Source organism: Galeopterus variegatus, unplaced genomic scaffold (genome assembly GCF_000696425.1).
Source record: "Galeopterus variegatus unplaced genomic scaffold, G_variegatus-3.0.2 Scaffold485, whole genome shotgun sequence".
Classification (NCBI taxonomy): domain Eukaryota; kingdom Metazoa; phylum Chordata; class Mammalia; order Dermoptera; family Cynocephalidae; genus Galeopterus; species Galeopterus variegatus.
Genome location: NW_007726596.1, coordinates 529,062 through 550,982, shown reverse-complemented (window position 1 = coordinate 550,982; position 21,921 = coordinate 529,062). Strand labels below are relative to the sequence as shown.

Sequence of the window (21,921 nt, the reverse complement as noted above, 5' to 3'; positions counted from 1 at the left end):
CCCCCCCCTCCACTCTGCTCGCCCCCTCACCCCCGCCGACCCTGTCACCCCTCCCCCTTTGGACGTGTTTTCACTCCAGAGACGCTCATCTTTAATTTCTTTATAGCTACTTTGAAATGCAGAGGGGAGTGGTGTGTGTGAGTGCGTGTGCGTGTGTGTGCGCGAGTGTGTGGAGGGGGGTGGGGTGGAGGGTGGGGGGAAAGTTGAGACCGGATCGTTCTCAGTAGTTTCTCTTTTCTCTGTGATCCATTCATTTCTCGCTCTACCTCCTGTTGCATAAAACGATGCGCTGAAGAGCGGCTTTTTTTTTTTTTTTTTTTCCCGGATTTGGTTTTATAGTGGATGTTACCAGTTTGATCGTCTCTTTGGAAATACAATATCGCTTTTTTTTTTTTTTTCTTCCCGGATTTGGTTTTTTAGTGGATGTTTCCAGTTTTATCGTCTCTTTGGAAAAACAAAATCGCTTTTTTTTTTTTTTTCTTCCCGGATTTGGTTTTTTAGTGGATGTTTCCAGTTTTATCGTCTCTTTGGAAAAACAAAATCGCTTTTTTTTTTTTTTTCTTCCCGGATTTGGTTTTTTAGTGGATGTTTCCAGTTTTATCGTCTCTTTGGAAAAACAAAATCGCTTTTTTTTTTTTTTTCTTCCCGGATTTGGTTTTTTAGTGGATGTTTCCAGTTTTATCGTCTCTTTGGAAAAACAAAATCGCTTTTTTTTTTTTTTTCTTCCCGGATTTGGTTTTTTAGTGGATGTTTCCAGTTTTATCGTCTCTTTGGAAAAACAAAATCGCTTTTTTTTTTTTTTTCTTCCCGGATTTGGTTTTTTAGTGGATGTTTCCAGTTTTATCGTCTCTTTGGAAAAACAAAATCGCTTTTTTTTTTTTTTTCTTCCCGGATTTGGTTTTTTAGTGGATGTTTCCAGTTTTATCGTCTCTTTGGAAAAACAAAATCGCTTTTTTTTTTTTTTTCTTCCCGGATTTGGTTTTTTAGTGGATGTTTCCAGTTTTATCGTCTCTTTGGAAAAACAAAATCGCTTTTTTTTTTTTTTTCTTCCCGGATTTGGTTTTTTAGTGGATGTTTCCAGTTTTATCGTCTCTTTGGAAAAACAAAATCGCTTTTTTTTTTTTTTTCTTCCCGGATTTGGTTTTTTAGTGGATGTTTCCAGTTTTATCGTCTCTTTGGAAAAACAAAATCGCTTTTTTTTTTTTTTTTTGCTATTGCTGCCTGTTCCATCTTAAACAAAACAAAACAAACCCCAACAACAACCCCCCCATCCCTCCCTCCTTTCCACCTTAATCCTACCCGCCCCCACATCCCCACCCCCAACCCCCCAGTCTCCAAAAATCCGATTGTGTTTTCTCCAAGGATTGGGACTGGATTTTCTGATTGCGGTTATTTCCATGTTTCTAGGTTTGTGTGATTTTGCTAAAATGCATCACCAACAGCGAATGGCTGCCTTAGGGACGGACAAAGAGCTGAGTGATTTACTGGATTTCAGTGCGGTAAGAAAGAACGGTGGAAACTAACAACAGCTGTGAAAAAAACAAAACAAAACACCCAAACACTTCAGCTAGAAACCAGTAGCAATGAATGATTTTTAATTGGCTAAATCCTTGGTAAATATTAAGGTTTTTTTGACAAGTTTTTAACTATAAATTTTGGGTGTGATGGAAGATTCAGGCTTTTTTTCAGTCTAGTTATTTGTCTTGAATTCCCTACCCACCGATTCCCCCAAATAATATTATCTCACCCCAGTCGAAAGGAAAAACAGACACCCCAAAACTGCAAATCACCCCCAAAACTTGGTCATATCTGAACACTGAGAGTGCTGATACTTTGCGCAGTACTCCTCGTTTTATTTATTATTTTCTGTAAATAGAAAATAGAAGACCCAGTTGTCTCTTTAAAGTTTTAAACTGATGATGCTTTGGCTTACTGGGACCTGTAGTCTTCCTAGTTACATGTTTTGCTGGGATTCTGGACACTCGTATGTACATGCTGAGCATACATTCTTTAGACCCTTTGGACTATTTTTGTAAATTTCATAGTCGTGAGATCAGCACAAAGCGGAACTTACACACTTGTGGAGTTTTACGGCTGTACATGGTCCTTCTCCATCCGTTGGCTTCCCTTTCCCAAACCAAGTCCCAAACATGTCAGGGGAATTAATTCATTTTTAATGCCAGATGAGTTTGGTGTAAGATGCATTTGTAAAGCAAAATAAAAAGAATCCATAAAACACACAAATAAAATCCAAACCGCCTTTTAAGTGGGGCTCTTTCCTGCTGCTGCTGCTGCTGCTGCTGCTGCTGCTGCTGCTGCTGCTGCTGCTGCTGGCTGCTGGCTGCTGCTCTTCTAGACCTTCTTTTGGAGAAATGGCTTTCGGAAGTTTTGCCAGGAAACGTAGCCCTAGGCAGCTTTGCAGCCCCCTTTCTGCTTGCTGCACTTTCTCCATTCGTTCCTTTGCTTTTTGCAGGCTCTGACTCAGGGAAGGTGTGCATTATCCACTAGATACGTGGAAGAAGAGGGAAACCAATTAGGGTCGAAATAAATGTTGGAGAGAGAGGGAGTGAAAGAGAGAGAGTGAGAGTGGGAGAGAGAGAGTCTTGCTTCAAATTGCTCTCATGTTAGAGACGAAATGAGAATTTAGTGCAGGTGGCACTTTTATTTTTATTTGGGTTCACATATGACAGGCAAATCCTATACGGGATGGAAATGGACATTGCCACGTTTATGGCCAAGGTTTTCATTATAAAGCAAACAACTTTTTTCTTCTCCTTTGTAAAACTAGTGTTTTTCTAGAGAGATTGCTGCCCTCCAACCTGAGTCTTGATAACATTATGAGAACTGTGTTTGTTCAAAAGTAGCAGTACTGCTTGGCAATCTAATCAATCTGAGGAAAAAGAACAGAGTGGTAATTGGGGGCGGGGGAGGATTTGTAATGTTCTGCCTGTATTAGTTTTAAGTTGGATGGTGATGTATTTTACTAAATAAACCCTTAGCATAAACGCTTAAGTTATTTGGTAAGAGTATAAAAGATCTTCGACGAACTCTGAAGGCACAAATGTCTTCTTTTCAACTGTAATATTTCTTTGTTTCTTTTAGATGTTTTCACCTCCTGTGAGCAGTGGGAAAAATGGACCAACTTCTTTGGCGAGTGGACATTTTACTGGCTCAAGTACGTAAATTCTTCTCTTAGTATGAAGTTAAATGTTCTTAGCTGTTTGTTTACGCATTTTATATTTTTGGCTCTGTTGAAGTGTTCTGAAAAAGTCAGTGAATTGTAGCCTGTAATGATATGGTTATTTCATTATCCATCAGTGGTGTAACTTACACAAAATGTTATCTTTTTCTATTAAATTAGGCCTCTTTTTTTTTTTTAAATCAAGGAAACTATCTCAAAATTCCATCACTTAATTTAAAAACAGTTTTCTAATGCCGTTGCAATCAAACATGTGAAGATAAGGCCAATGTGAACATGGGGAATAAATTAATATTCCCTATTTGAAAATGGGGGGGGAATTTATCTTTCATAGAAAGGGAAAATCCCTTGTAAATAATATCAATTATTAGGTACTGTGTACAATTAACCCTTTTAAAGAAATGAGCACTTAATTTTGCAGATGAATGCGGGTAGTAAACCATAGTGTAAATAGCCTCTTACTTATCTAAGAGGCTGAGTATGAATTCATTTATATTTAAAATATCCTTTTTGATCCTTAAACTGTTTCTTTTCCCTGATCATTTACTTGTGCAATGAATTTTTGCTATGTTTAAAGTTGCAAATTTGGAAGGACTTTTACATTTTATAAATGAAAGACCTTTGGGTGATGCTTAAAAAAGACCTTAGCACTATTCACAAAGGAATCTGTGTGCACAGTGATTATCTGGCATCTAAGGAGGAGTTTCAGTACAGAAGTATTTGAATGTCTCTTATTAAAAGTGAAGACTAAAAATATGATATTCATTTAAAATGTATTTTTTAATCCAGTGAATTTCAGATAAGTATGATATTCATTTAAAATGTTTTTTTTTTTTTTAATCCAGTGAATTTCAGATAAGTAGGAGTCATACATTGTTGCCTGCTAGTCTTTAGATCCAAGGCTTAACTCCATATATGCTTGTTAAACAGCTGCAGTATTTTAGGAGTTCTGGCAATGGTACATAACAGTACATTAGGCAGAGTACTGTTCTTAAGTCAGACTGGTAAATGTTGACATCTTTTAGGAGTGAGATGCCAGTGGAATTGTCTGTCAACTCTGAATGTAATTTCACGTCTCCTAATTTTCATTTGGTTCTATAGCAATGAAAGAAATCTGTTCACCTATGTGATTTGTGTAACTGGTATATTTTTATAATATTAATGGATTTTAAAAGTTGCTCATTTACAAATAAGTTAGTTCTCCTTCTACTGGCCCCCATAAGTCTAGGTAATTTTTGTCCCTATAACTTAATTTACAAAATAGGAGATGCCTTGTATAGTCATATTTTATCTTTTGCTTAAAATAACTGTTGACAATATGTTTGTGTTTTTGCTATTCTGGACCCTATTATATTTTCCATTTGGGGGCTTAACTTTTTTTGTTGTATTAGTATATCTTCTAAATTTTTTTATGGTATTCTCTATACAACTTTTAAAATTGAAAATATTAATATGCATGCTTGGAGTAAAGATGAGTACAAGTACTTCTTGTAGGGAAATTAATTTTTTATGTTAGACTCTATAAAATCAGTTTAATAACTTTATTCCTGACAGTAATTTTCTTCATTTTCTTACTTAAGAAATGTGTATTCAGTTTAAATCTAAAAGTACAAGTCAAGCAGGCACAGAGATAAACTACTTTCAAACTCAGTGCAAATTACTTGTTTGGACTGTTGTAAAAATAGGCACATTTGAAATAACAAATATATTAGTTTAGACATGGCTTAATAAAGTAAGGTGATTTAGAAGTATGAAATTGTGTTACATTTAAAAACACGATTGTGTGTCTGGTCGGTTTTCTATGTTCACATTTCAATAAAGTTCTTGCTATGATGTTTAAGTATTTATAGAGAATACAGGCTAGATAAATTGAATATGTATTAATGCATTTTGGTAAGTGATCATATATCAAAACTTACACAGTTCATGTGTACATAAACCCAGAGAGAGACTTTACCCTTAGTGAGCCATGTTATGATATTTCTAATGAATATGAAGTGATTATTTTTAAGGTATTGAACTTTAAGTTACATTGTATCAGAGGTGTAGTTTTGAGGACCAAATGTTTACTTGAAAGGGCAAAAAGTGTAGTGGCTGTTTTATTCTGGCTGCCTGATTGAAAATGCAGGGTATTCGTTCAGTGCAGTATGACGGTGACTGTAATATACAGGGTATAGATTGGAGTGTTAGTTTTTTCTTATCTGTTAAAATATATTTGATCACAGGGCTATTAGTAAAGAAAATGGCTTTACATTTCCACTCAATAAAAGAGGTAAATCTCTTTTAAAGCATAACAAATTTTTAAAAAATCACGAAAACTACGCTTTGCCTTTTAACTGGAAGGATGAACTAGGAACCTTGAGACAGAAATAATTTTCTAAATTTCCTTCAAGTTAATATCCCTTGTCCTTTGTGGACTCAGATGTCACTTTCATGGGTCACTTTGAAACTTGGATCCAGGAAAAAAAGATCTAAACTATAAGTAAACTGTTACTATATGAAAAATCAGCTATATATTTTTTAAGTGAGGCATGGTAATATTTCATGCTTAAAGTTCCCAGTAGCTTTTGATTCCATCAATACAGGATTCTCCATCGTGATTTGCAGTGTGGCTATATTCCCTTTAATCTTTCATTTCACAAACATGGTTTTTCCTACCACCTTAAGAAATGGTGAGGCTGCTGGGGAGAATGGAATGTAACCTGAGCTACAGCCTGACATTCCCAGGGAGCATTTTTCACATGAAAGGCTTTTGTCAACCCAGGAAAGGACCAGCAGTTTTTGTTTGATGTTTGCAGGTGTTCAGCAGAAAGCACTAAAACAATTCAGCCATGATGGTTCAGAGCTTCAATGACCTTAACAGGGAGAATTGGTGGGCTCTGGAATTATTTTTAAGAAATGTTTATAACCTATATGATAATTTATACAAAGGGATTTAATATCCGTTGTATCATTGATCTTAAGCTAAAAGCATCCACATGCCTGGATGATTGGAAAATTATTTTCATTAAAAAGTAGGATAGCAAAGTTAGCAGAAGAAAAAAAAAAACTATGCACTGAAAGAGTCTATAGTTGATTGATGAGCAGGGACTTAATTTTCTGATATAACAAAAATACAATTTATTTGGTTGCCTTCGAGTCTTTTGTAAGTAAAAGATAAACATTCTAGCTTTGGCATCTTTTTAAAAAGTAGTTTTAAAGTTGGCCCACTGAAATTATGTATACTAAAGAACTTGTTAGATCAGCCTTGGTCACATCTGTTACATGTATTTACAGCTAGTCTGTGATGGATACTACATCTTCCTCTCTAAGTTTAAAAGTTGAGCTTTTTTTCTGATAACTGTTTAGTTTTACTTAGGTGTTCCACAATTGTTAAAGATTGCCAAATGAACGGGTGTTTGAACAATTAAGGGCAGTAGTAAAACACACCACATCTCTGTAGTTGGTCATTTCTGGAAGAGGGAGAACATTTATTAACGTTCATATAAGTTAGCTCACCCATATCCATATGACACCAAAACAAGACATCAATTTAGTAAATTCAGTGAGAAAAAAAAAAAAATCAATCCAATGGGTAGTTTGATATGATAGAGGAAATTCAGATGGTCAGCATCTTGAATTAATTTCCATCTGTACCAGTTTGAGTTCATGGTGATGGCATGAAAAAAAATTGGTCTCCCCTTAAAGCTATTTGTTGAATAGAGCTACTTACTGTCCTCTGTGTGTGTGTGTTTGTGTGTGTGTATTTTAAAACAGCCTTATTACTGTAGGTACAGTTCATGATAGTTGTGTGGCTTTTCATAAAGGGCAGAGTAATTTAATTGGTTAAAAACAAGTACAGTGGCATTAAACCCGTTATGTTAGAATCATAGAATTTGAGGATAGAAATACACTGCCCAGTGGCTTCATTGTACAGTGACAGAAAACTGAGGCCCATGTTAAGGAGCTTCTAAACTGTGCCTTCATTTGTTATTCTAAAAAGCAAGTTTTGATTTGCTAATTCTCTGTGGCCCTGCAAATCCTTTACTGGAAATAACCTTGGTTTCACCACTGTTTTTTCTGTCATTTGTACTGCATCATAGTGTACTAGGATTTGTGTGCTGATGTTTGTGCATGTAAGTGCTTCTGTGTGTACATGTGCCCTCTGAATGCTTTATTGGATTTGGAGGTAAATTTTGGATTCTTGATCATTCTCTTTTGCCTGGTTTCCCTGAGACTGTTTGCAAGATGTTGGTAGAATAATAGAATGTGGGTCAGCGTGGCACTAACAAAATTAAAGTGCTTCTTAATGTGCCAGGTGGTGTGCTATATACCTTATACTGTATATTCTAATTCTTACAAGAACTCAATGAGATGCAAAGATTACCATGGTCAGTTCATAGATGAGGAAACTGCGATACGGTGATGTTAAACAGCTTGCAGCAAGTAATGAAATTAGGTTTTAAATTCATGTCTGCTTAGCTCAGAGTCCTTAGTACTTCTCTCTCTCTCTCTCTCTCTCTCTCGCTCTGTCTCTCTTGCACACACACACACACACACACACACAGAGGAATCAGACAGCCCATTTTTTCAGGATTATGTAGACATAGAATATAATACTGAGACTTGGCGTGAAATACTATCCATGATCTTTAGAGCAGACAGCATTTTTAAAAACTTGTCTGAAGTAATGATACAAACCATACCCATTATTTTTTTCTGCGTTGGCATCCAAATAGCTACCCTTCTAATTTATGATGGATTTCAATGTGACTTGCTATGTCTTTCTCATAGTATTATTATTTTTATTACAAAGAAAATAAAGTAGATATTTTAAAAGTTATTTTGCTTGATTCTGTTGTAAATTGATAGTATTAATGGGTGCCAGTGAAAATATTTCATTTTCAATTATTTTTATGTACCTAATCAAACCAGAAGTTGAGGTAACTAGGCCTGATCTGTTAATATCTAAAAAAATAAGGATCTCCTATCTTTAACTATAAAAAAAGTTTTGCAGTTTATTGTTAGATCTTTGAAATGTAATATTGAAGAATGATAATCCTAAATTTTATCTGCATCACTAAAATAAGCAGTTTTGAAGTTTTGATATGTCTATTACCAGACATGTGCTTAAAATGTTACGTTTTCTAAATTCAGGAGAAAGAAGCAGTTCTCTATTTGATTCTGACTTAAGTAAATAAAATGCATTAAACAAGCATGGGGATCCAAGAACTGTTGAGACTGAAATGCTTAACATTTTTGACAGCATCAGCAAATTATCCTTACCCTACTATTGTAATGAGGAAATCACTTAAATAACAGATGAACAGCTAAGTCACATAAACATATATAATAGAACTATGTAATGAAAGTTTATGCTGTTAATTGCTTGAATCTGTCTTAAATGCTTAGAATCATGGAGCAGTAAAGACTGTCATATAAACAGTTTTGTTTTGAGCTTAAAATTATTCCTTTTTGCTTTCATCTGCTATGATAAACAAAGTAATTTTGCTAGCTTTAAAGATCAAACATTTACTCCTAATGGTAAACTACATTTTCTATTGGAAGTTTGCAACCTCGTCCAAGGCATAGGGTTGAGTCCTGGTGGCCCCAGGCCTGTGATTTTCAACCTTTAGTATTATGGTGCTGTTTAGATCTGTTCCCATAAGCCAAGATAACAGATCTTAAGTTGCCTAACAAGGAACATGGTGTGTTTTGAAATGTTCTTCAGTTTACAAGTCTCGAACCAAAATGTTCTTGGCCAAACCTTTAGAATCTATATGTATGTTGAGTGAGTCAAATCTTGTATAGACGTAGCATCAAAATGAAGCTAGGTAGGAACAGAACAACCCCTGCCTTATTTTTTGTGTTTTATGAGCTATTTTTTATGACCAGGTGTTCTTCCAAGTTAATTAGATAGTGCTAAGTATTAGAGAAAGTAGAGTACATTACTGGCTTATTTTAAAGGTTATTTTTGTTAGAGGTTTCTTACTACTATGGATAAAATTTTCAAAATTGACCACCAATTAAAAGCTTACGTGTAAGTTATCTATTTTCTAAATTCTTGAGCCCACTTAGACTCAGCAATAAGGTATATACATGGGTTTTATGATGGAGCCTTTTAAACCATATCTCTCTTAATGCTTATGAGAGAGATGTTAGAGAAGTAGCAATCTAATCTCTGGAGAAGACTGGTTAACACTTTGTTATTTATTACGTATGTAAGTATATATATATTTATTTATATCAGACTCGCAGAAATAGCAAAAGTGTTGAAAAGGTTGTCATGTTTACTTTCATTTCAAAAATAAATAAAGGCCCGGTTAATCAGCATATCAAATACCCAGGTGTGATTAAAATCAGTTTATGTGGATGAATTTCAGGGCTGTAGGAAAGTATTTTATTTAAAGGTGAAGACACAGGATTGTTCAGATGGATGTGTTTGTACTTTTGTGTGACAATTAACATTTAATGAATGACTTTCTAGACTGCTATTGGTGGTAATTACTATATGTAGTTTATTAACTGCAATCCATTGTTGGAGGTGCCTGTATTGATTTGTTTTGCAAACAACCCTTCACACATGCAGCAGTATTTGTACTTTACTTTTTAAAGAACCTGTTTAATTTGCTGGTGCTGATATTGTCTGTAAAACTTTAGCTTGTAAATTCTCATGTATTAGAATACCTTTTTGATCAGGGTAATTTTAGGTAAATTACAAAATTTATCAACTTTTCTGCTATAAAAATTTTGTATTCAGATCCTCAGGGAATCCTAAAGAAATGACACAGTATTGTTTTTCAAGTAAATAAATTAGAGAAATTTGGATTTACAAGAGACTTTAGAAATGCTGTATTAGGGCTGGCCCGGTGGCGCACTGCTGTAGTGCGCCGCTTGGGAAGCGCAGCGGCGCTCCCGCCGAGGGTTCAGATCCCACATACAGACCGGTTCCCGCTCACTGGCTGAGCAAGGTGTGGGCGTAGCACCGAGGGTTGCGATCCCGTTGCCAGTCCTGGTCCGGTACGGGCGTGACACTGAGGGTTGCGATCCGTTGCCGGACACGAAAAAAGACAAAAAAAAAAAAGAAATGCTGTATTATTTTTTAGCTAAGGAGCCAAGGTTTGTTTGGGAGGGTTAAATGTCTTTTGCCCAAATCATACAGTTGGTTATTGGCTATAATAGGATACAAATACACATGTCCTGAGCCTCTGGTCAAAGACCCCATGCTGCTTTTAATTAAGGTTTGGAATCAATCCGTTGGTACCAACTGTATATTTCTTAAGAAGAGGAAAACTTGCATAATCTACCATTTCTGAAAAAATAATAAAAATTGAAATTGTGAGAGATGGACATGGTAATCCAGGTCACTTGTCATCATGTGTTCTAATTTGGCTAAGGCAGTTGACGAATAACTGTTAAAATGTATTGTGTTATTAAAAATAACAAAGTAAGACCCATGATTAAATATCAGGGCTGTAATTTAATCTCGGGGGTTCTGGTGCTGTTCATAAACCATTTGGCTTTTTTCTGTAACAGATGACGTCAAAATACAGCTTGATTGAATTATGACCCTGGGTTACAGGAGCACCTGCTTGTGCCTCCTGACTTCAAGGCATGTCATCATTTCCATTACAAACTTTTTTTCCTTCTGACATTTTTAACATTGAATAGTTAAACTAGACTGATGGTTGACATAGAAACTTTCAGCCCCTTGGGAGAAAGACTGTTTTCTCAATAAAACAGAAAAGGTGGTGACAAAGCCCCATTACAGAATACCTTTTAGAATGTTCTTCCTTGCTTTAATCTTCCATTTAATTTAAACATTCCCTTTTGGGGTACTTAGCTGAATTGCAAGGCATCCAACTGGAAGGTTTCTAATCTCAAATTTCCTATGCTAAGTCTTAACTACAAGGTTTTTAGAGGACTGTTAAATTAGGAAAAGACCAAGCATTTATGGAAGTTATTGAAATTATAGCCCTAGACAATCTAGTTTATATATTGTGTAAGATGCTGAAGAGCAAGACATGAAAAACATGCAAATTGGCATACCTTGTCAGTGATTGCTTTTATATACACTTAAGATGAGCAAAAATTGATAATGAATGGGTAGAAAGGTATACTTATTTGTATCACTATCTGGATACTTTCAGCATAGCTTCAGTTTTGCTCCTTGGGTTTTAGTGTGTTGGGAATGGAGATAGATGTTTATATCTAGCTAGCTAGCTATTTACCTACCTATCATAATTCTGATTGATGGATCATCTAATATGTTTTTTTAGTAAATGCCTTGCTTACAGGACATAGTAATGTAATTACAGGACATAGAGGGCTTTTGGGAGAAAGGTCTTGCCCTTAGAGGGCATATATTCTATCAAGAAAAAATGGAAAAGTATACTCATAATTAATATTCAGCATTCAGGAGACACAATAATGTTGGAGTTTAGATAAATGAAAACTTATTTCCTGTGGGGGAAATTGGTAATGAAGGGTTCATGGATAAATCAACTTTGATCCTTGAAGGAGGGGTAGAATTTTGACATTTAGGTATTGAGACTGAGCACGTATATCAAGACCACTGTGAACCAAGCACAGAGGAAAGAAATGACAGGATGGATTAAAGAGGGCACCCAGAGAGACAGGCTCCTTGGCTCCGGAGTGGAGTCACTCTGGTCTAGGCACGTGTGAAGTTTTCCAGGCAAACACCTCTGTCTTGGATGCCCTTTTTTTTTCTTTCCTGAATTTGGATTTCGTTGGGGCTGTTATAATTCATAATCCAGTTCCTTACAAAAGTATATGTTTTTAGTGATAGTATTGGGATAGAAATTGAGGTTTTTCTGCTCCCAATTCCAAACTCTTCCTATTATATCATTCAGCAATAGTAATTTTCTTGAGCCAAAATGATAGCTACTCTGGAGAAAATAATTTTTTTAACCAAATTCTAGAAGCCTGGATACTTTCGCGATGTTTGCTGCTAAGTAGCTGTTTCATATTGACAAAGTGATAGAACTTTAAAACCTGTAATTTAAAACTGGAAAAATAATTCAAAACTCAGCAGTACAATTCAAGAGGGTTTTTGTTTTTGTTTTACATTTTTTCAGAAAGGAAAACTACTATATTTAAGATATTTTAAGAGTTCAAAAATTTATCATTATAATTTTTATTATTATCACTGCCATCACCATTACCAGTGCCACAATTTTTGGTTCAAAAGCTATCTGGGAAATGTGATAGTTATTATTGCCATGTAATATATTCAGAAATACATTTAAAAAACTATCTCAGAGATATGATCTTAGCCAAAACTTCTATAATGTTTGTAAAAACATTGTGGAGTGGCCAGATGATCAGATTTTGATGAGCTCAGATTAAAGTTTCTTTCGTTGTGACCTCCAAGTATTTCAATGTAGCATGTGCTTCCAGTTTCCAGAGTGAAGCACAAAATCTCAAGTCATGGTTGATATTGGCTTAGGAAGAATTTATTAACGAATGTAAAAAAATGATTTTTATAACAAAGATAATATTCTAGACTCATTTTAAAAAATTTCAGTTAAGAACCTGTGTATTCCCCAATCTTTTTCTTTGCTTCTCAAAAAGGAAGAGATATAATTGGGCATATTTTGCAACCCTACAACTTTAAACTCAGAGAGAAAAAAATTTGGTCATCAGGTGGTAATAATATCTTAAGACTGAATATACAGTTTCATACATAACCCAGTCTTGTAACTTTGAAGAGAAAGACCAAACAACATTAATTTTAATCCTTGTTCAAATAATTGTTTTTTTGTTGTATGCCTTCTTGAACATCATTGTTCACTAGCTGATGTTCCAAACCATTGAATGCTTTTCTGTTGTCTTATGGGCACTGTGATTCTTCATGTAGTTTCTTGTAACTGCAAAATTAATTTTCTTCTGACATCTAATTTAACCCTGATTTTATTAACTTATTATTATTCTTCAATTCGTCTTTCTGGCCCATGTAGAATTATTTCTCTTTTATATGGAGTGTACGTTTGCAGTGTCCCAATTGTTAGGGAATTCCACATTTTAATCCTTAGCAATTTTGGTAGAATTAGATAAAATGAGAGAGAGTTCGTAAGTTTAAGGCTTGATTGTTTAAAGTATGTGGAAAGTGTCAAAAAAGTGAAAGGGGATGAATGCACATTATGGTTTTTTTTCATTGTGAATATATTTTGCTGAAATAATGGTAGAATTATTAACCTTCACTTACTCATTTGCTTATTCATTCATTCATTCATTCATTCACTTAGTAAATGGTTTGTTGTTGTTTTTTTTTTTGAGAGCCAAGATATAAGATACCGTGCTAAATTCTGTGGTGATATGAAGAAGAAAAAATGTCTATTTCAGTATTGCAATTGGAGCATCATGTTGCTGTTGTTGGATAAAAGTTCTACAATGATTCCATAAGAATGTACTTTAAAAATAAGTGATGTTGAAATATACAAGTGGGGCTGGCTGGTTAGCTCAGGTGATTGGAGTGTGGTGTTATAACACCAAAGTCAAGGTTTTGGATCCCTGTACCAGCCAGCCACCAAAAAAAAAATATTATTAATAATAATAATATACACACACATACACACATACATAAGTAGATGTCTTCAAAAGATAATTTTCAAATATAAGTACAGACTTCACATTTCCACTTGAAACAGAAGTCCTAGAATCTGTGTACATGTGTACTTCCACATGAGTATAAAAGAAGATTGGATAAGAATGATTATTGAAGTTGGAACTTGAAGTGTATTGTTGTAAATGTACTCTCAAATTCAGTACCAGAAATTTCATGGGAGGCAATGACAATTATGTTTCATTTGTTTTTTTTAAGTAGAAATTAAAATTTTGGATTTATAGATGGTACTTATTTATTTCTGGGGTACTATGTACATGTGTTTATCTTTTTTGTTCCCACATCTTAATGTTTATTTTTATTTTATTTTTTTTTTGTCCTTTTTTGAGACCAGCCGCACCGCGCTCAGCCAGTGAGCGCTGTGAGCGCACCGCATCCCTATATAGGATCTGAACCCGCGGTGGGAGTGCTGCTGTGCTCCCAGCACCGCACTCTCCCGAGTGTGCCACGGGCTCGGCCCTTAATGTTTATTTTTAAATTTATACACAGTAAAATTATTCTTTTACTTTTAAAACTAAATATTTATTGAGCATCTATCATGTATCAGGTAATATTTATCGGGTAATATGCTGGGTGCTGGAATTAAAATGATGAGCAAGACATATATGTTCCTGCACTGCCCAGATGTGGGAGGCAGACATTAATGGAATAATCAATGGAAGAAATGTCAGGTTCTACATTTGAAAAGCATGTGGCATGAGATGAGTTTTTTGGTAGGGATATCTGACCAAGCTGAGCAGTCAGGAAAGGCTTCCCTGAGGTGGGCACAACTGAACTGAGGGCTGATGGATGGAGAGGAGTTCAGCAGGTGAGGTGGGCTGGAGGGACAGGTTCCATGGAGGGACAGGTTCCATGCAGAGACAGCAGGGTGCCACGTGGTTGGGGAAGGGGCAGAACATGATTCTAGCCAAGGCGGGGGCCAGATCCTGCAAGGCTGAGTGATAAGAAGACTTTGCAATGTGCTGTGGATCAGCTTTGTGCCTGGGAACCCTTTACAGCAGGCTGGAACACAGACCCAAAGGGTAGTCAGTGTGGGTGGCCCACACCAGTTGTAAGGTTTCTGCAGAAATCCAGGTGGAGACAGGGTTGCTGGTTCTACAATGTGGGTGGTGCAGTTGGAGAACTGACTATAAATCTTATTTGAAATCTATGCCTTTAGTCCATTGGGGAGCATTCATAGTGGGCACTTGGTTTTTCTTGTGAAACTTTCTATGACTTTTTAATACTTTAAAATCTACCATACTTTATCCCTTCGAGCAGTAACTGTGAGGCCTAATTCAGCTACCATGTGATATCCACTTCCTTTTTAGCAAATAAGCACTGTAGAAGTGCTTTTTATTTTCCAAGAAAAGCATTAGATTGATTTTGCAATTCTGTGAAGATGCAGAGGTGGAAGTGGGTCTATTTAATGGTCTTCAGTAATTATGCACTATTTAGGCTGCTTACAGATTACATTCTTATTACCAATAAACATTATGATGGTTTAGTTAGACCTATTGAATTGAATTCACTCTCCCCTTGTGGTCAGGTATCAGATAGCACAGCTACAAGATCTTACTGCGCATCTTTGTTGGGGAACTTTAGGAGGGTGGTTTGATTTATGCGATATTCTATCTGAGATCTCAACACTATATTTGATTGTATTTTGTCTGAGGTGGCCCATGGGGGAAATTTTCTGTTAACTCTTGAGTAGGAACAAAATGAAGCTTCCCCTTTTTACAAATCTCAGTGAATATCCTCCTGCCCCTTGCTTTTTTTGTTTCTTTCTTTCTTTGGTGGCTGGTGGTTACTGGGATCCAAACCCTTGACCTTGGTGTTACAACACTGCTCTAACCAACTGAGCGAACCGGCCAGCCCCCACCCCAGTCTTTTCTAGTGATCGGCTCCCTCTTTTCCTGACCATCTGTCTCTTTTTCTCTGCCTCCTTCCCCACCTCATTCTTCTCACTTATTTTATGGTTTACTTTTGGGAGTCACCTCTCAAACCAGTATGTCTGTTAGTCCATTTTAATTAGGAATAATATCACCATTCATTTGATATATTTACTGCTAAAGTTTTTTTTTTTTTTTTCCTTTTTGTCTTTTTTACTGACCGGCAACTGGATCGCAACCCTCGGTGTTGCGCCTGCACCGCGCTCAGCCCATGAGCAGGAACCGGTCTCCACATGGGATCCGAACCCTCGGCGGGAGCGTCACCGCGCTCCCAAGCAGCGCACTCTCCAGTACGCCACCAGGCCGGCCCGATTTACTGCTAAAGTTGAAGAACAAATATTGGGTTTTTTTTGTCCATCTTTGGTTGGGCCAGGTCATTAGAGCACTGGGGTAGTGCAATGGCCATGAGTTGGATCCTGGTATCTGTGCTGGTATCTTATCACTGGTATCTTAGTGATACTTGGTTCCAGGTCCCTAGAGCTCCTTGTGCCCTTCCTAGCAAGGGTGCTGAAAGGAGATGGGCATACATCTGTCCACACCGAGTAGAAAACTTCTTAAAGCATGTGCCCATTGCTCGACAGTTAGTAGGAGAGTATTGACATTAGTGGACACCACTCATGTGCTGTTTCTGCCTCCTAGAGAATTCCTGTCATTATCTAGGCATGCTTCAGTAATTTTTAGTTAAAGAAAATGAAATATAATTGCTTTTCTTTTGGGGGTGCATATGGAGAGCTTCAACAGTATCCACAATGATCTTTTTTTTTTTTTTGAAAAAGAAAAGTATGATAGAATGTTAGGATCGACAAAACTGGGTGCGTTGATAGCCATTAGTTATAATGGTTCTTTTTCTTTATGCTCAAAATATTTCATAATTAAAAACAAAACAAAATATAACAAAACTCTCCCTCTCACTCACATTCCCCCCCTGGCAGTAGCCTCATTCGTGTTCTTCTTCACAGTAAGACTTTTGTACAGTGTTTTCTACACAGGCTGCTTCTGTATGCCTTCCTGCCGTATACTTTTTATTTTAAATTTAGTACCAACCAAATATTATACAACATACTTTATCATGTAATGTTTGGCCCCTAGAGTATATTACATATAGCATATGTACGTTGCGAAGCTTATAATGGAGTGCACACCTGTGAACCCAGCAGCCACTGTAAGACCCGGGGCAGTTTGACAGCTCTTGACTCTCCCTGTGGCTTCCTTCCTGTCCACATTCTCCAGTCTTCCCTGCCACAGGCAAACACGCTCATGCTTTTTTTTTAAAAGCAGTTTTATGACATGAATATGTATTCCTAAACAATATGTTATTTGGTTTTGCTTATTTTGGAGGATTAGAAAAATGATGAATGTTGTCTTATCCACTTGCTTTTTCCCTCAGTATGTTGTTTAGATATAGCCATGTTGTTGCATGTGGCATCAGTTAATTTTCACTGCTGGTGAATATGTCACTGTTTATTTATGCATGTTCCAGGTGAGGAACCTTTGGATTGATTCTCTTGTTTTGGAACTGCACACTTTCTTGTGTCTCTTGATGCACATGTGTGTAGGGTACATGTCTGTGTATAGTTACCTATGAGTAGAATTGTTGGGGTGTAGAGTTACTTGAAAGTCCAATGTGACAAGATAGTGTCAAATTGTTTTCTGAAGTTTTTACTAATCGACACTCCCATCTGCAGCATAAAAGATTACTAATGATGCATATTTTTGCCCACCTTTGGTGTTAGTCAAGTTTCTTAATTTGTGTCAATCTAGTAGGTATAAAATATAAGAAGTATCTTATTGTGATCTCAGTTTGCATTTCCCTGATAAGGATGTTTAACATCTTTGCATATATTTATTGTCATTTGTGTTTGCTCTTCTGTTGAATTCCTCCCTCCCCACCCCCACGATTTACTTTCTTTCTCTCTCTTTTTTATTTATTTTTTTGTTTTTGGTGGCTGGCCAGTAAGGGGATCTGAACCCCTTGACTTTGGTGTTATTGGCACCGTGCTCTAACTGGCCAGCCCTCCCCCACTTTTCTATTGTTTTTTCTTTTTTTCTTATTGATTTGTAGGTATTCTTGATGTAGTTTCAGATAATAATTCTTACTCTGTCATACATGCTGCAAATACCTTTCCTAATTTTATGATCTGTCTTTTCACCCTCTTTAGGATGCCTTTTGGTGAACGTAAGTCCTTAAATTTAACGTGGTTATATTGTTATTTCCCCCTTTATCTTTTGATGTTTTGTGTCATGGTTAGACAATCCTTCTCTACACTGAGGTTGTACAGCTATTCTCTTATGTGTTTCTTTCGAAGGGTTTCATGGTTTTGCCTTTCACCTTTAAGTTTTCAATACAAGTGGGATAGATTTTGGGTGGAGTGGGAAGTAGGGTCCAGTTTCACTTTTCTATGCATGTATAGCTATCCATTTGTTCTAGAATCACTTACTGAAAAGTCCATCCTTTCCCCAGTCATCTGCTACTTATGTAATATTTTAACTTTCTAGGTCCTTTATTCTAATCTGTTGTTCAGTTTGCCTACACTTGCCTCAGTACCACATTGTAAGTTTTACACTATATTTTGATATATGGTAGGTAAAGTCCCTTCTCCCTCCTTTTCCAATCGCATTTGTACACGTTTTACCTTTGGCTATTTGGGGGTCTGTGTTCTTCCATATGAATTTAAGAATCAGCTTGTTAAGGTCTTTGATAAGCCTTTTAAGCATTTTTATTAAAGTTGTATGGAAAATAAAAATCAGTTTGAGGAGAGTAACTATATTTTTAATAATGATTATCTCTACTTATATATATATATATATCTCCTTTTTTTTAGGTCTTTGATATCGAACTAATTTTTTATACTTTTTAAATTATAATTTTATGATAATAGTTTTATAATTTTCTCCATGAGGATGTGCATTACTTTTGATGATTTATTCCAAGGTACTTTCTTTTTCTTTTTCTATTGTTAATGGTGTTTTCTTTTAAATTAAATATTCAAATTGTTTGTTGCTGGTATATAGAAATTCAGTTTTTTTGGTATATTGATTTTCCTATTCAGCCATGTTGCTAAGCTCTCTTATTAATTCTTAAGATGTCTTTGTATGTTTTTTTTTTTTAGTGTTTTCCCTGTAGGTTGTTATATTGTGTGGCTAAATATAATTCTGTTGTTTCTCCTTTTAAACCCCTATACCTGGCTTATTTTTATGCTTATTTTTATTTATTTTTTTTCTTGTTTTAATGTGCTGTCTACGACCTCAAGTACACTGTTTAGTAGAAATGGCAATAGTGGGTTTCCTTGTCTTATTCCTGATTTTCACTGTTATTAATGATGTTGGCAGATATTTGATTAAACAAGTTTCTTCTATACATATTTTGCTGAGAGTTTTTATCATGAGCAGGTATTGAATTTTCTCCATTGTTTTTCTACATTTATTTAAATGGTGGTTTCTATATATCCTTTAACCTGTTAATGTTGTAAGTGACATTTATTTATATATTTCACCTGTGGTAAACCATCTTTGCATTTTGGGGATAAATTAATGATATATTTTTATTATTCTTTTAAAAATAATATCCTACACTCAATTTTCTAATATTTTCTTTATTATTTTCGAATATATGTTTATAATTAAGATTGGTATGTAGTAGTTTCCCTCTTTGTGTCTTGGTCTGGTTTTGGCTGTAAGGTTATACTGACTTGTAGAATAGGGGAGTATTCTCACTGTCTTGTCTGGAAGAGGCTACATAAGGCTGAAACAATCTGTTTCTTGAAATGAGGTAAAACTTATCAAATTGTCTAAATTTTTAAATTTATTATCATAAAATTGTTCATGGTATTCTCTTAGCTTTTTAATCTCTGCTTACTCTGTAAATTTAAATTTTCATTCCTGATTTTATTTGTCTTTCTTTTTCCTTGATCAAGTTAACTAGAAGTTTTTCTCATTTATTAGTTTTTTCAAAGAACCGATTTCTGGCTTTGTGGATTATTTTTATTGTGTGTTTGTTTTTTACTTCATTAGTTTCTTATCTTTGTATTTCCTGCTTTCTATTTACTTTGGCTTATTCTGATTTTTTTCCTAACAAATTGACCACTTAGTGCATTAAGTTATCATCATTACTTTTTATAATGTAAGAATGTAAGGCTGTAGAATGCCCTCTAAATACTCCTGCCGCTGTGTTTCATAGGTTTTAATTTGTAACATTTTATCATCTTACATTTATAAGTATTTTAGAATTTCTAATATGATTTTTTTCTTTGACTTTTGAAATATTTATTGGGGCTTTGGAAATTTTACACTGAATGTGTTACTTATCATTTTATTATTGACTTCTGTCCAGAAATTCAAGCTTGTTAACTATACCTTAAAATCATCTACACTTTTGGTAATTTTTTTTTAATCTACCTGACATTTTTGTCATTGAGAAAAGTAGGTCGAAATAATCCTTTATGATGATGAATTTATAAATTTCCCCCTGTGTTTCTGTTTTGGCTTTATACATATTGAAATTATATTTCTACATGAATTGATTTTTAGAATTACCACACCTTCCTGGTTAATTAAACCCTTTATCCAGTTTATATGTGGTCACCCTCTTTCTGCCCTTTTTTGTCTTAAAGTCTATTTTGTCTGATATTGGTATAGTTGTCTCACTTTCTTTTTGAATAGTATTTGTCTAGTGTACCTATCTTTGAACATTGTATTTTCAACTATTCCATGTTGTTATGTTTTAGGTATGCTGGCTATAGCTGGATCTTAATTTTAAAAGAATTAGATAATATCAAATTACTTACATTTACATTTTTGTACTTCAGTTTGAGCCACTTACGTAGACTACAGTGCCAATAGTGCCCCTTGGAGTTGTGTAGCATGGCACCCCTGAGATTATTGTTGCCTAAACTGTTGCCTTCCATTTGTATTGCTGCTTTTACCTTTTTCTCCCCCTCATCTTTTCTTTAAATAAATAAATTAAAATTGTTGCATATTTCATTTTTCCCTCCTGTTGTTTGGAATTTATTTTGATTATTTTTGTGGTTATCCTTGAGATTTTACTATATGTGGAGTTTTGCTTTTTTTTTTTTTTTTTTTTGCCACTGGCCGGTACAGGGATCTGAACCCTTGTCCACGGTATTATAACACCGTGCTCTAGCCAACTGAGCTAACTATTGAGCCATAGTATGCATAGTTATCTGACAAAGTCTGACTTTATCTATTGTCTTAACTCTCCTTTCAAACAATTTTAGGGCCATAGAATACTATTCTTCCCATCACTCCCCTCACTAAGAAGTATTTTTGTTTTCACCTTCAAAATAATTTCTACAAATAAGGTATTATTATTTTATGGACAGTGTTTAGATTTACCAGTTTGCTGATTTCTTTGCTCAATACTTTTTCTTGCATCTCAAACCTTCTTTATGGGATCATTTTCATATTTGGTTAAGTATATCCTTTAGAAGTTTTGCTGGTATAGGAATGTTGGAGGTCAACTCCTGTATTTTGTTCACCCAAAATATTCTTATTCTTGTTCATGAAAGATAATTTTGTAGCACACAATTCCAGGTTGGCATTTGTTTTCTCTCATTTCTCTGATAATTTTATTCTACTGTCTTCTGAATTCCATTGTGGTTCATGAGAAGTCTGGTGCCCATCCGTTGGGAAAATATAAGGAAAATGGTCAGAGCCCCTCGATGTTTGGAGTCTTGCCGAACAGGCGAGGTGGGTTTGCACGTGCGCACGAGTGTTCTAATGTGATGGCGCGTGTGCGTCCGCGTTTTTTTTTTTTTGAATTATGGACTTGAGTATAAAGGACTAACAGGGCAGATGCGTGAAGCTTCTAGAGGACACTCCGGGCAGCCATACTAGGGCGGCTGCTCCCAGCTCTGAATAAAGCCTATTGTTTCTTCACCTGCGGCTCCAAGGACCTTTTCCTGTTACCTACCTTGTGCACCTGCATGTGAAGGTCTGCCTTTCCCCTGATTTATTTTTGGTATTTAGCAGTTTCACTGTAATGTATCTATATGTGATTTTCCTTAATTTTACTTGATATACATTGGTCTTTGTGCATCTATGCCTTTGTGTCTTCCTCCATTTCAGAAAAATTACAGGCTTTTGTCTCTTCAAATATTCTGATTCATTCATTTATTCTATTCTCTTCTTTGGGGACTCATTAAATGTAT

The 21,921-nt window shown here is 35.5% G+C and overlaps 1 protein-coding gene across 9 annotated transcripts in view; it reads left to right on the top strand.

Moving 5' to 3' along the window:
• The window catches only part of TCF4 (transcription factor 4), a 366,059-nt gene that overhangs the window by 3,635 nt on the left and 340,503 nt on the right, over positions 1-21,921 (top strand). For 3 of the 9 annotated variants that reach the window (XM_008569245.1, XM_008569246.1, XM_008569247.1), the window contains exons 2-3: positions 1,408-1,499; positions 3,103-3,175. In XM_008569245.1, coding sequence (XP_008567467.1) covers positions 1,428-1,499; positions 3,103-3,175 — 145 coding nt within the window. In that variant the 5' untranslated portion in view covers positions 1,408-1,427. Of the gene's footprint in view, positions 1-1,407; positions 1,500-2,361; positions 2,653-2,706; positions 2,740-2,893; positions 2,912-3,102; positions 3,176-21,921 lie in introns of those variants that run through there. The other 6 variants (XM_008569249.1, XM_008569262.1, XM_008569252.1 and 3 more) reach the window with 5 other exon arrangements.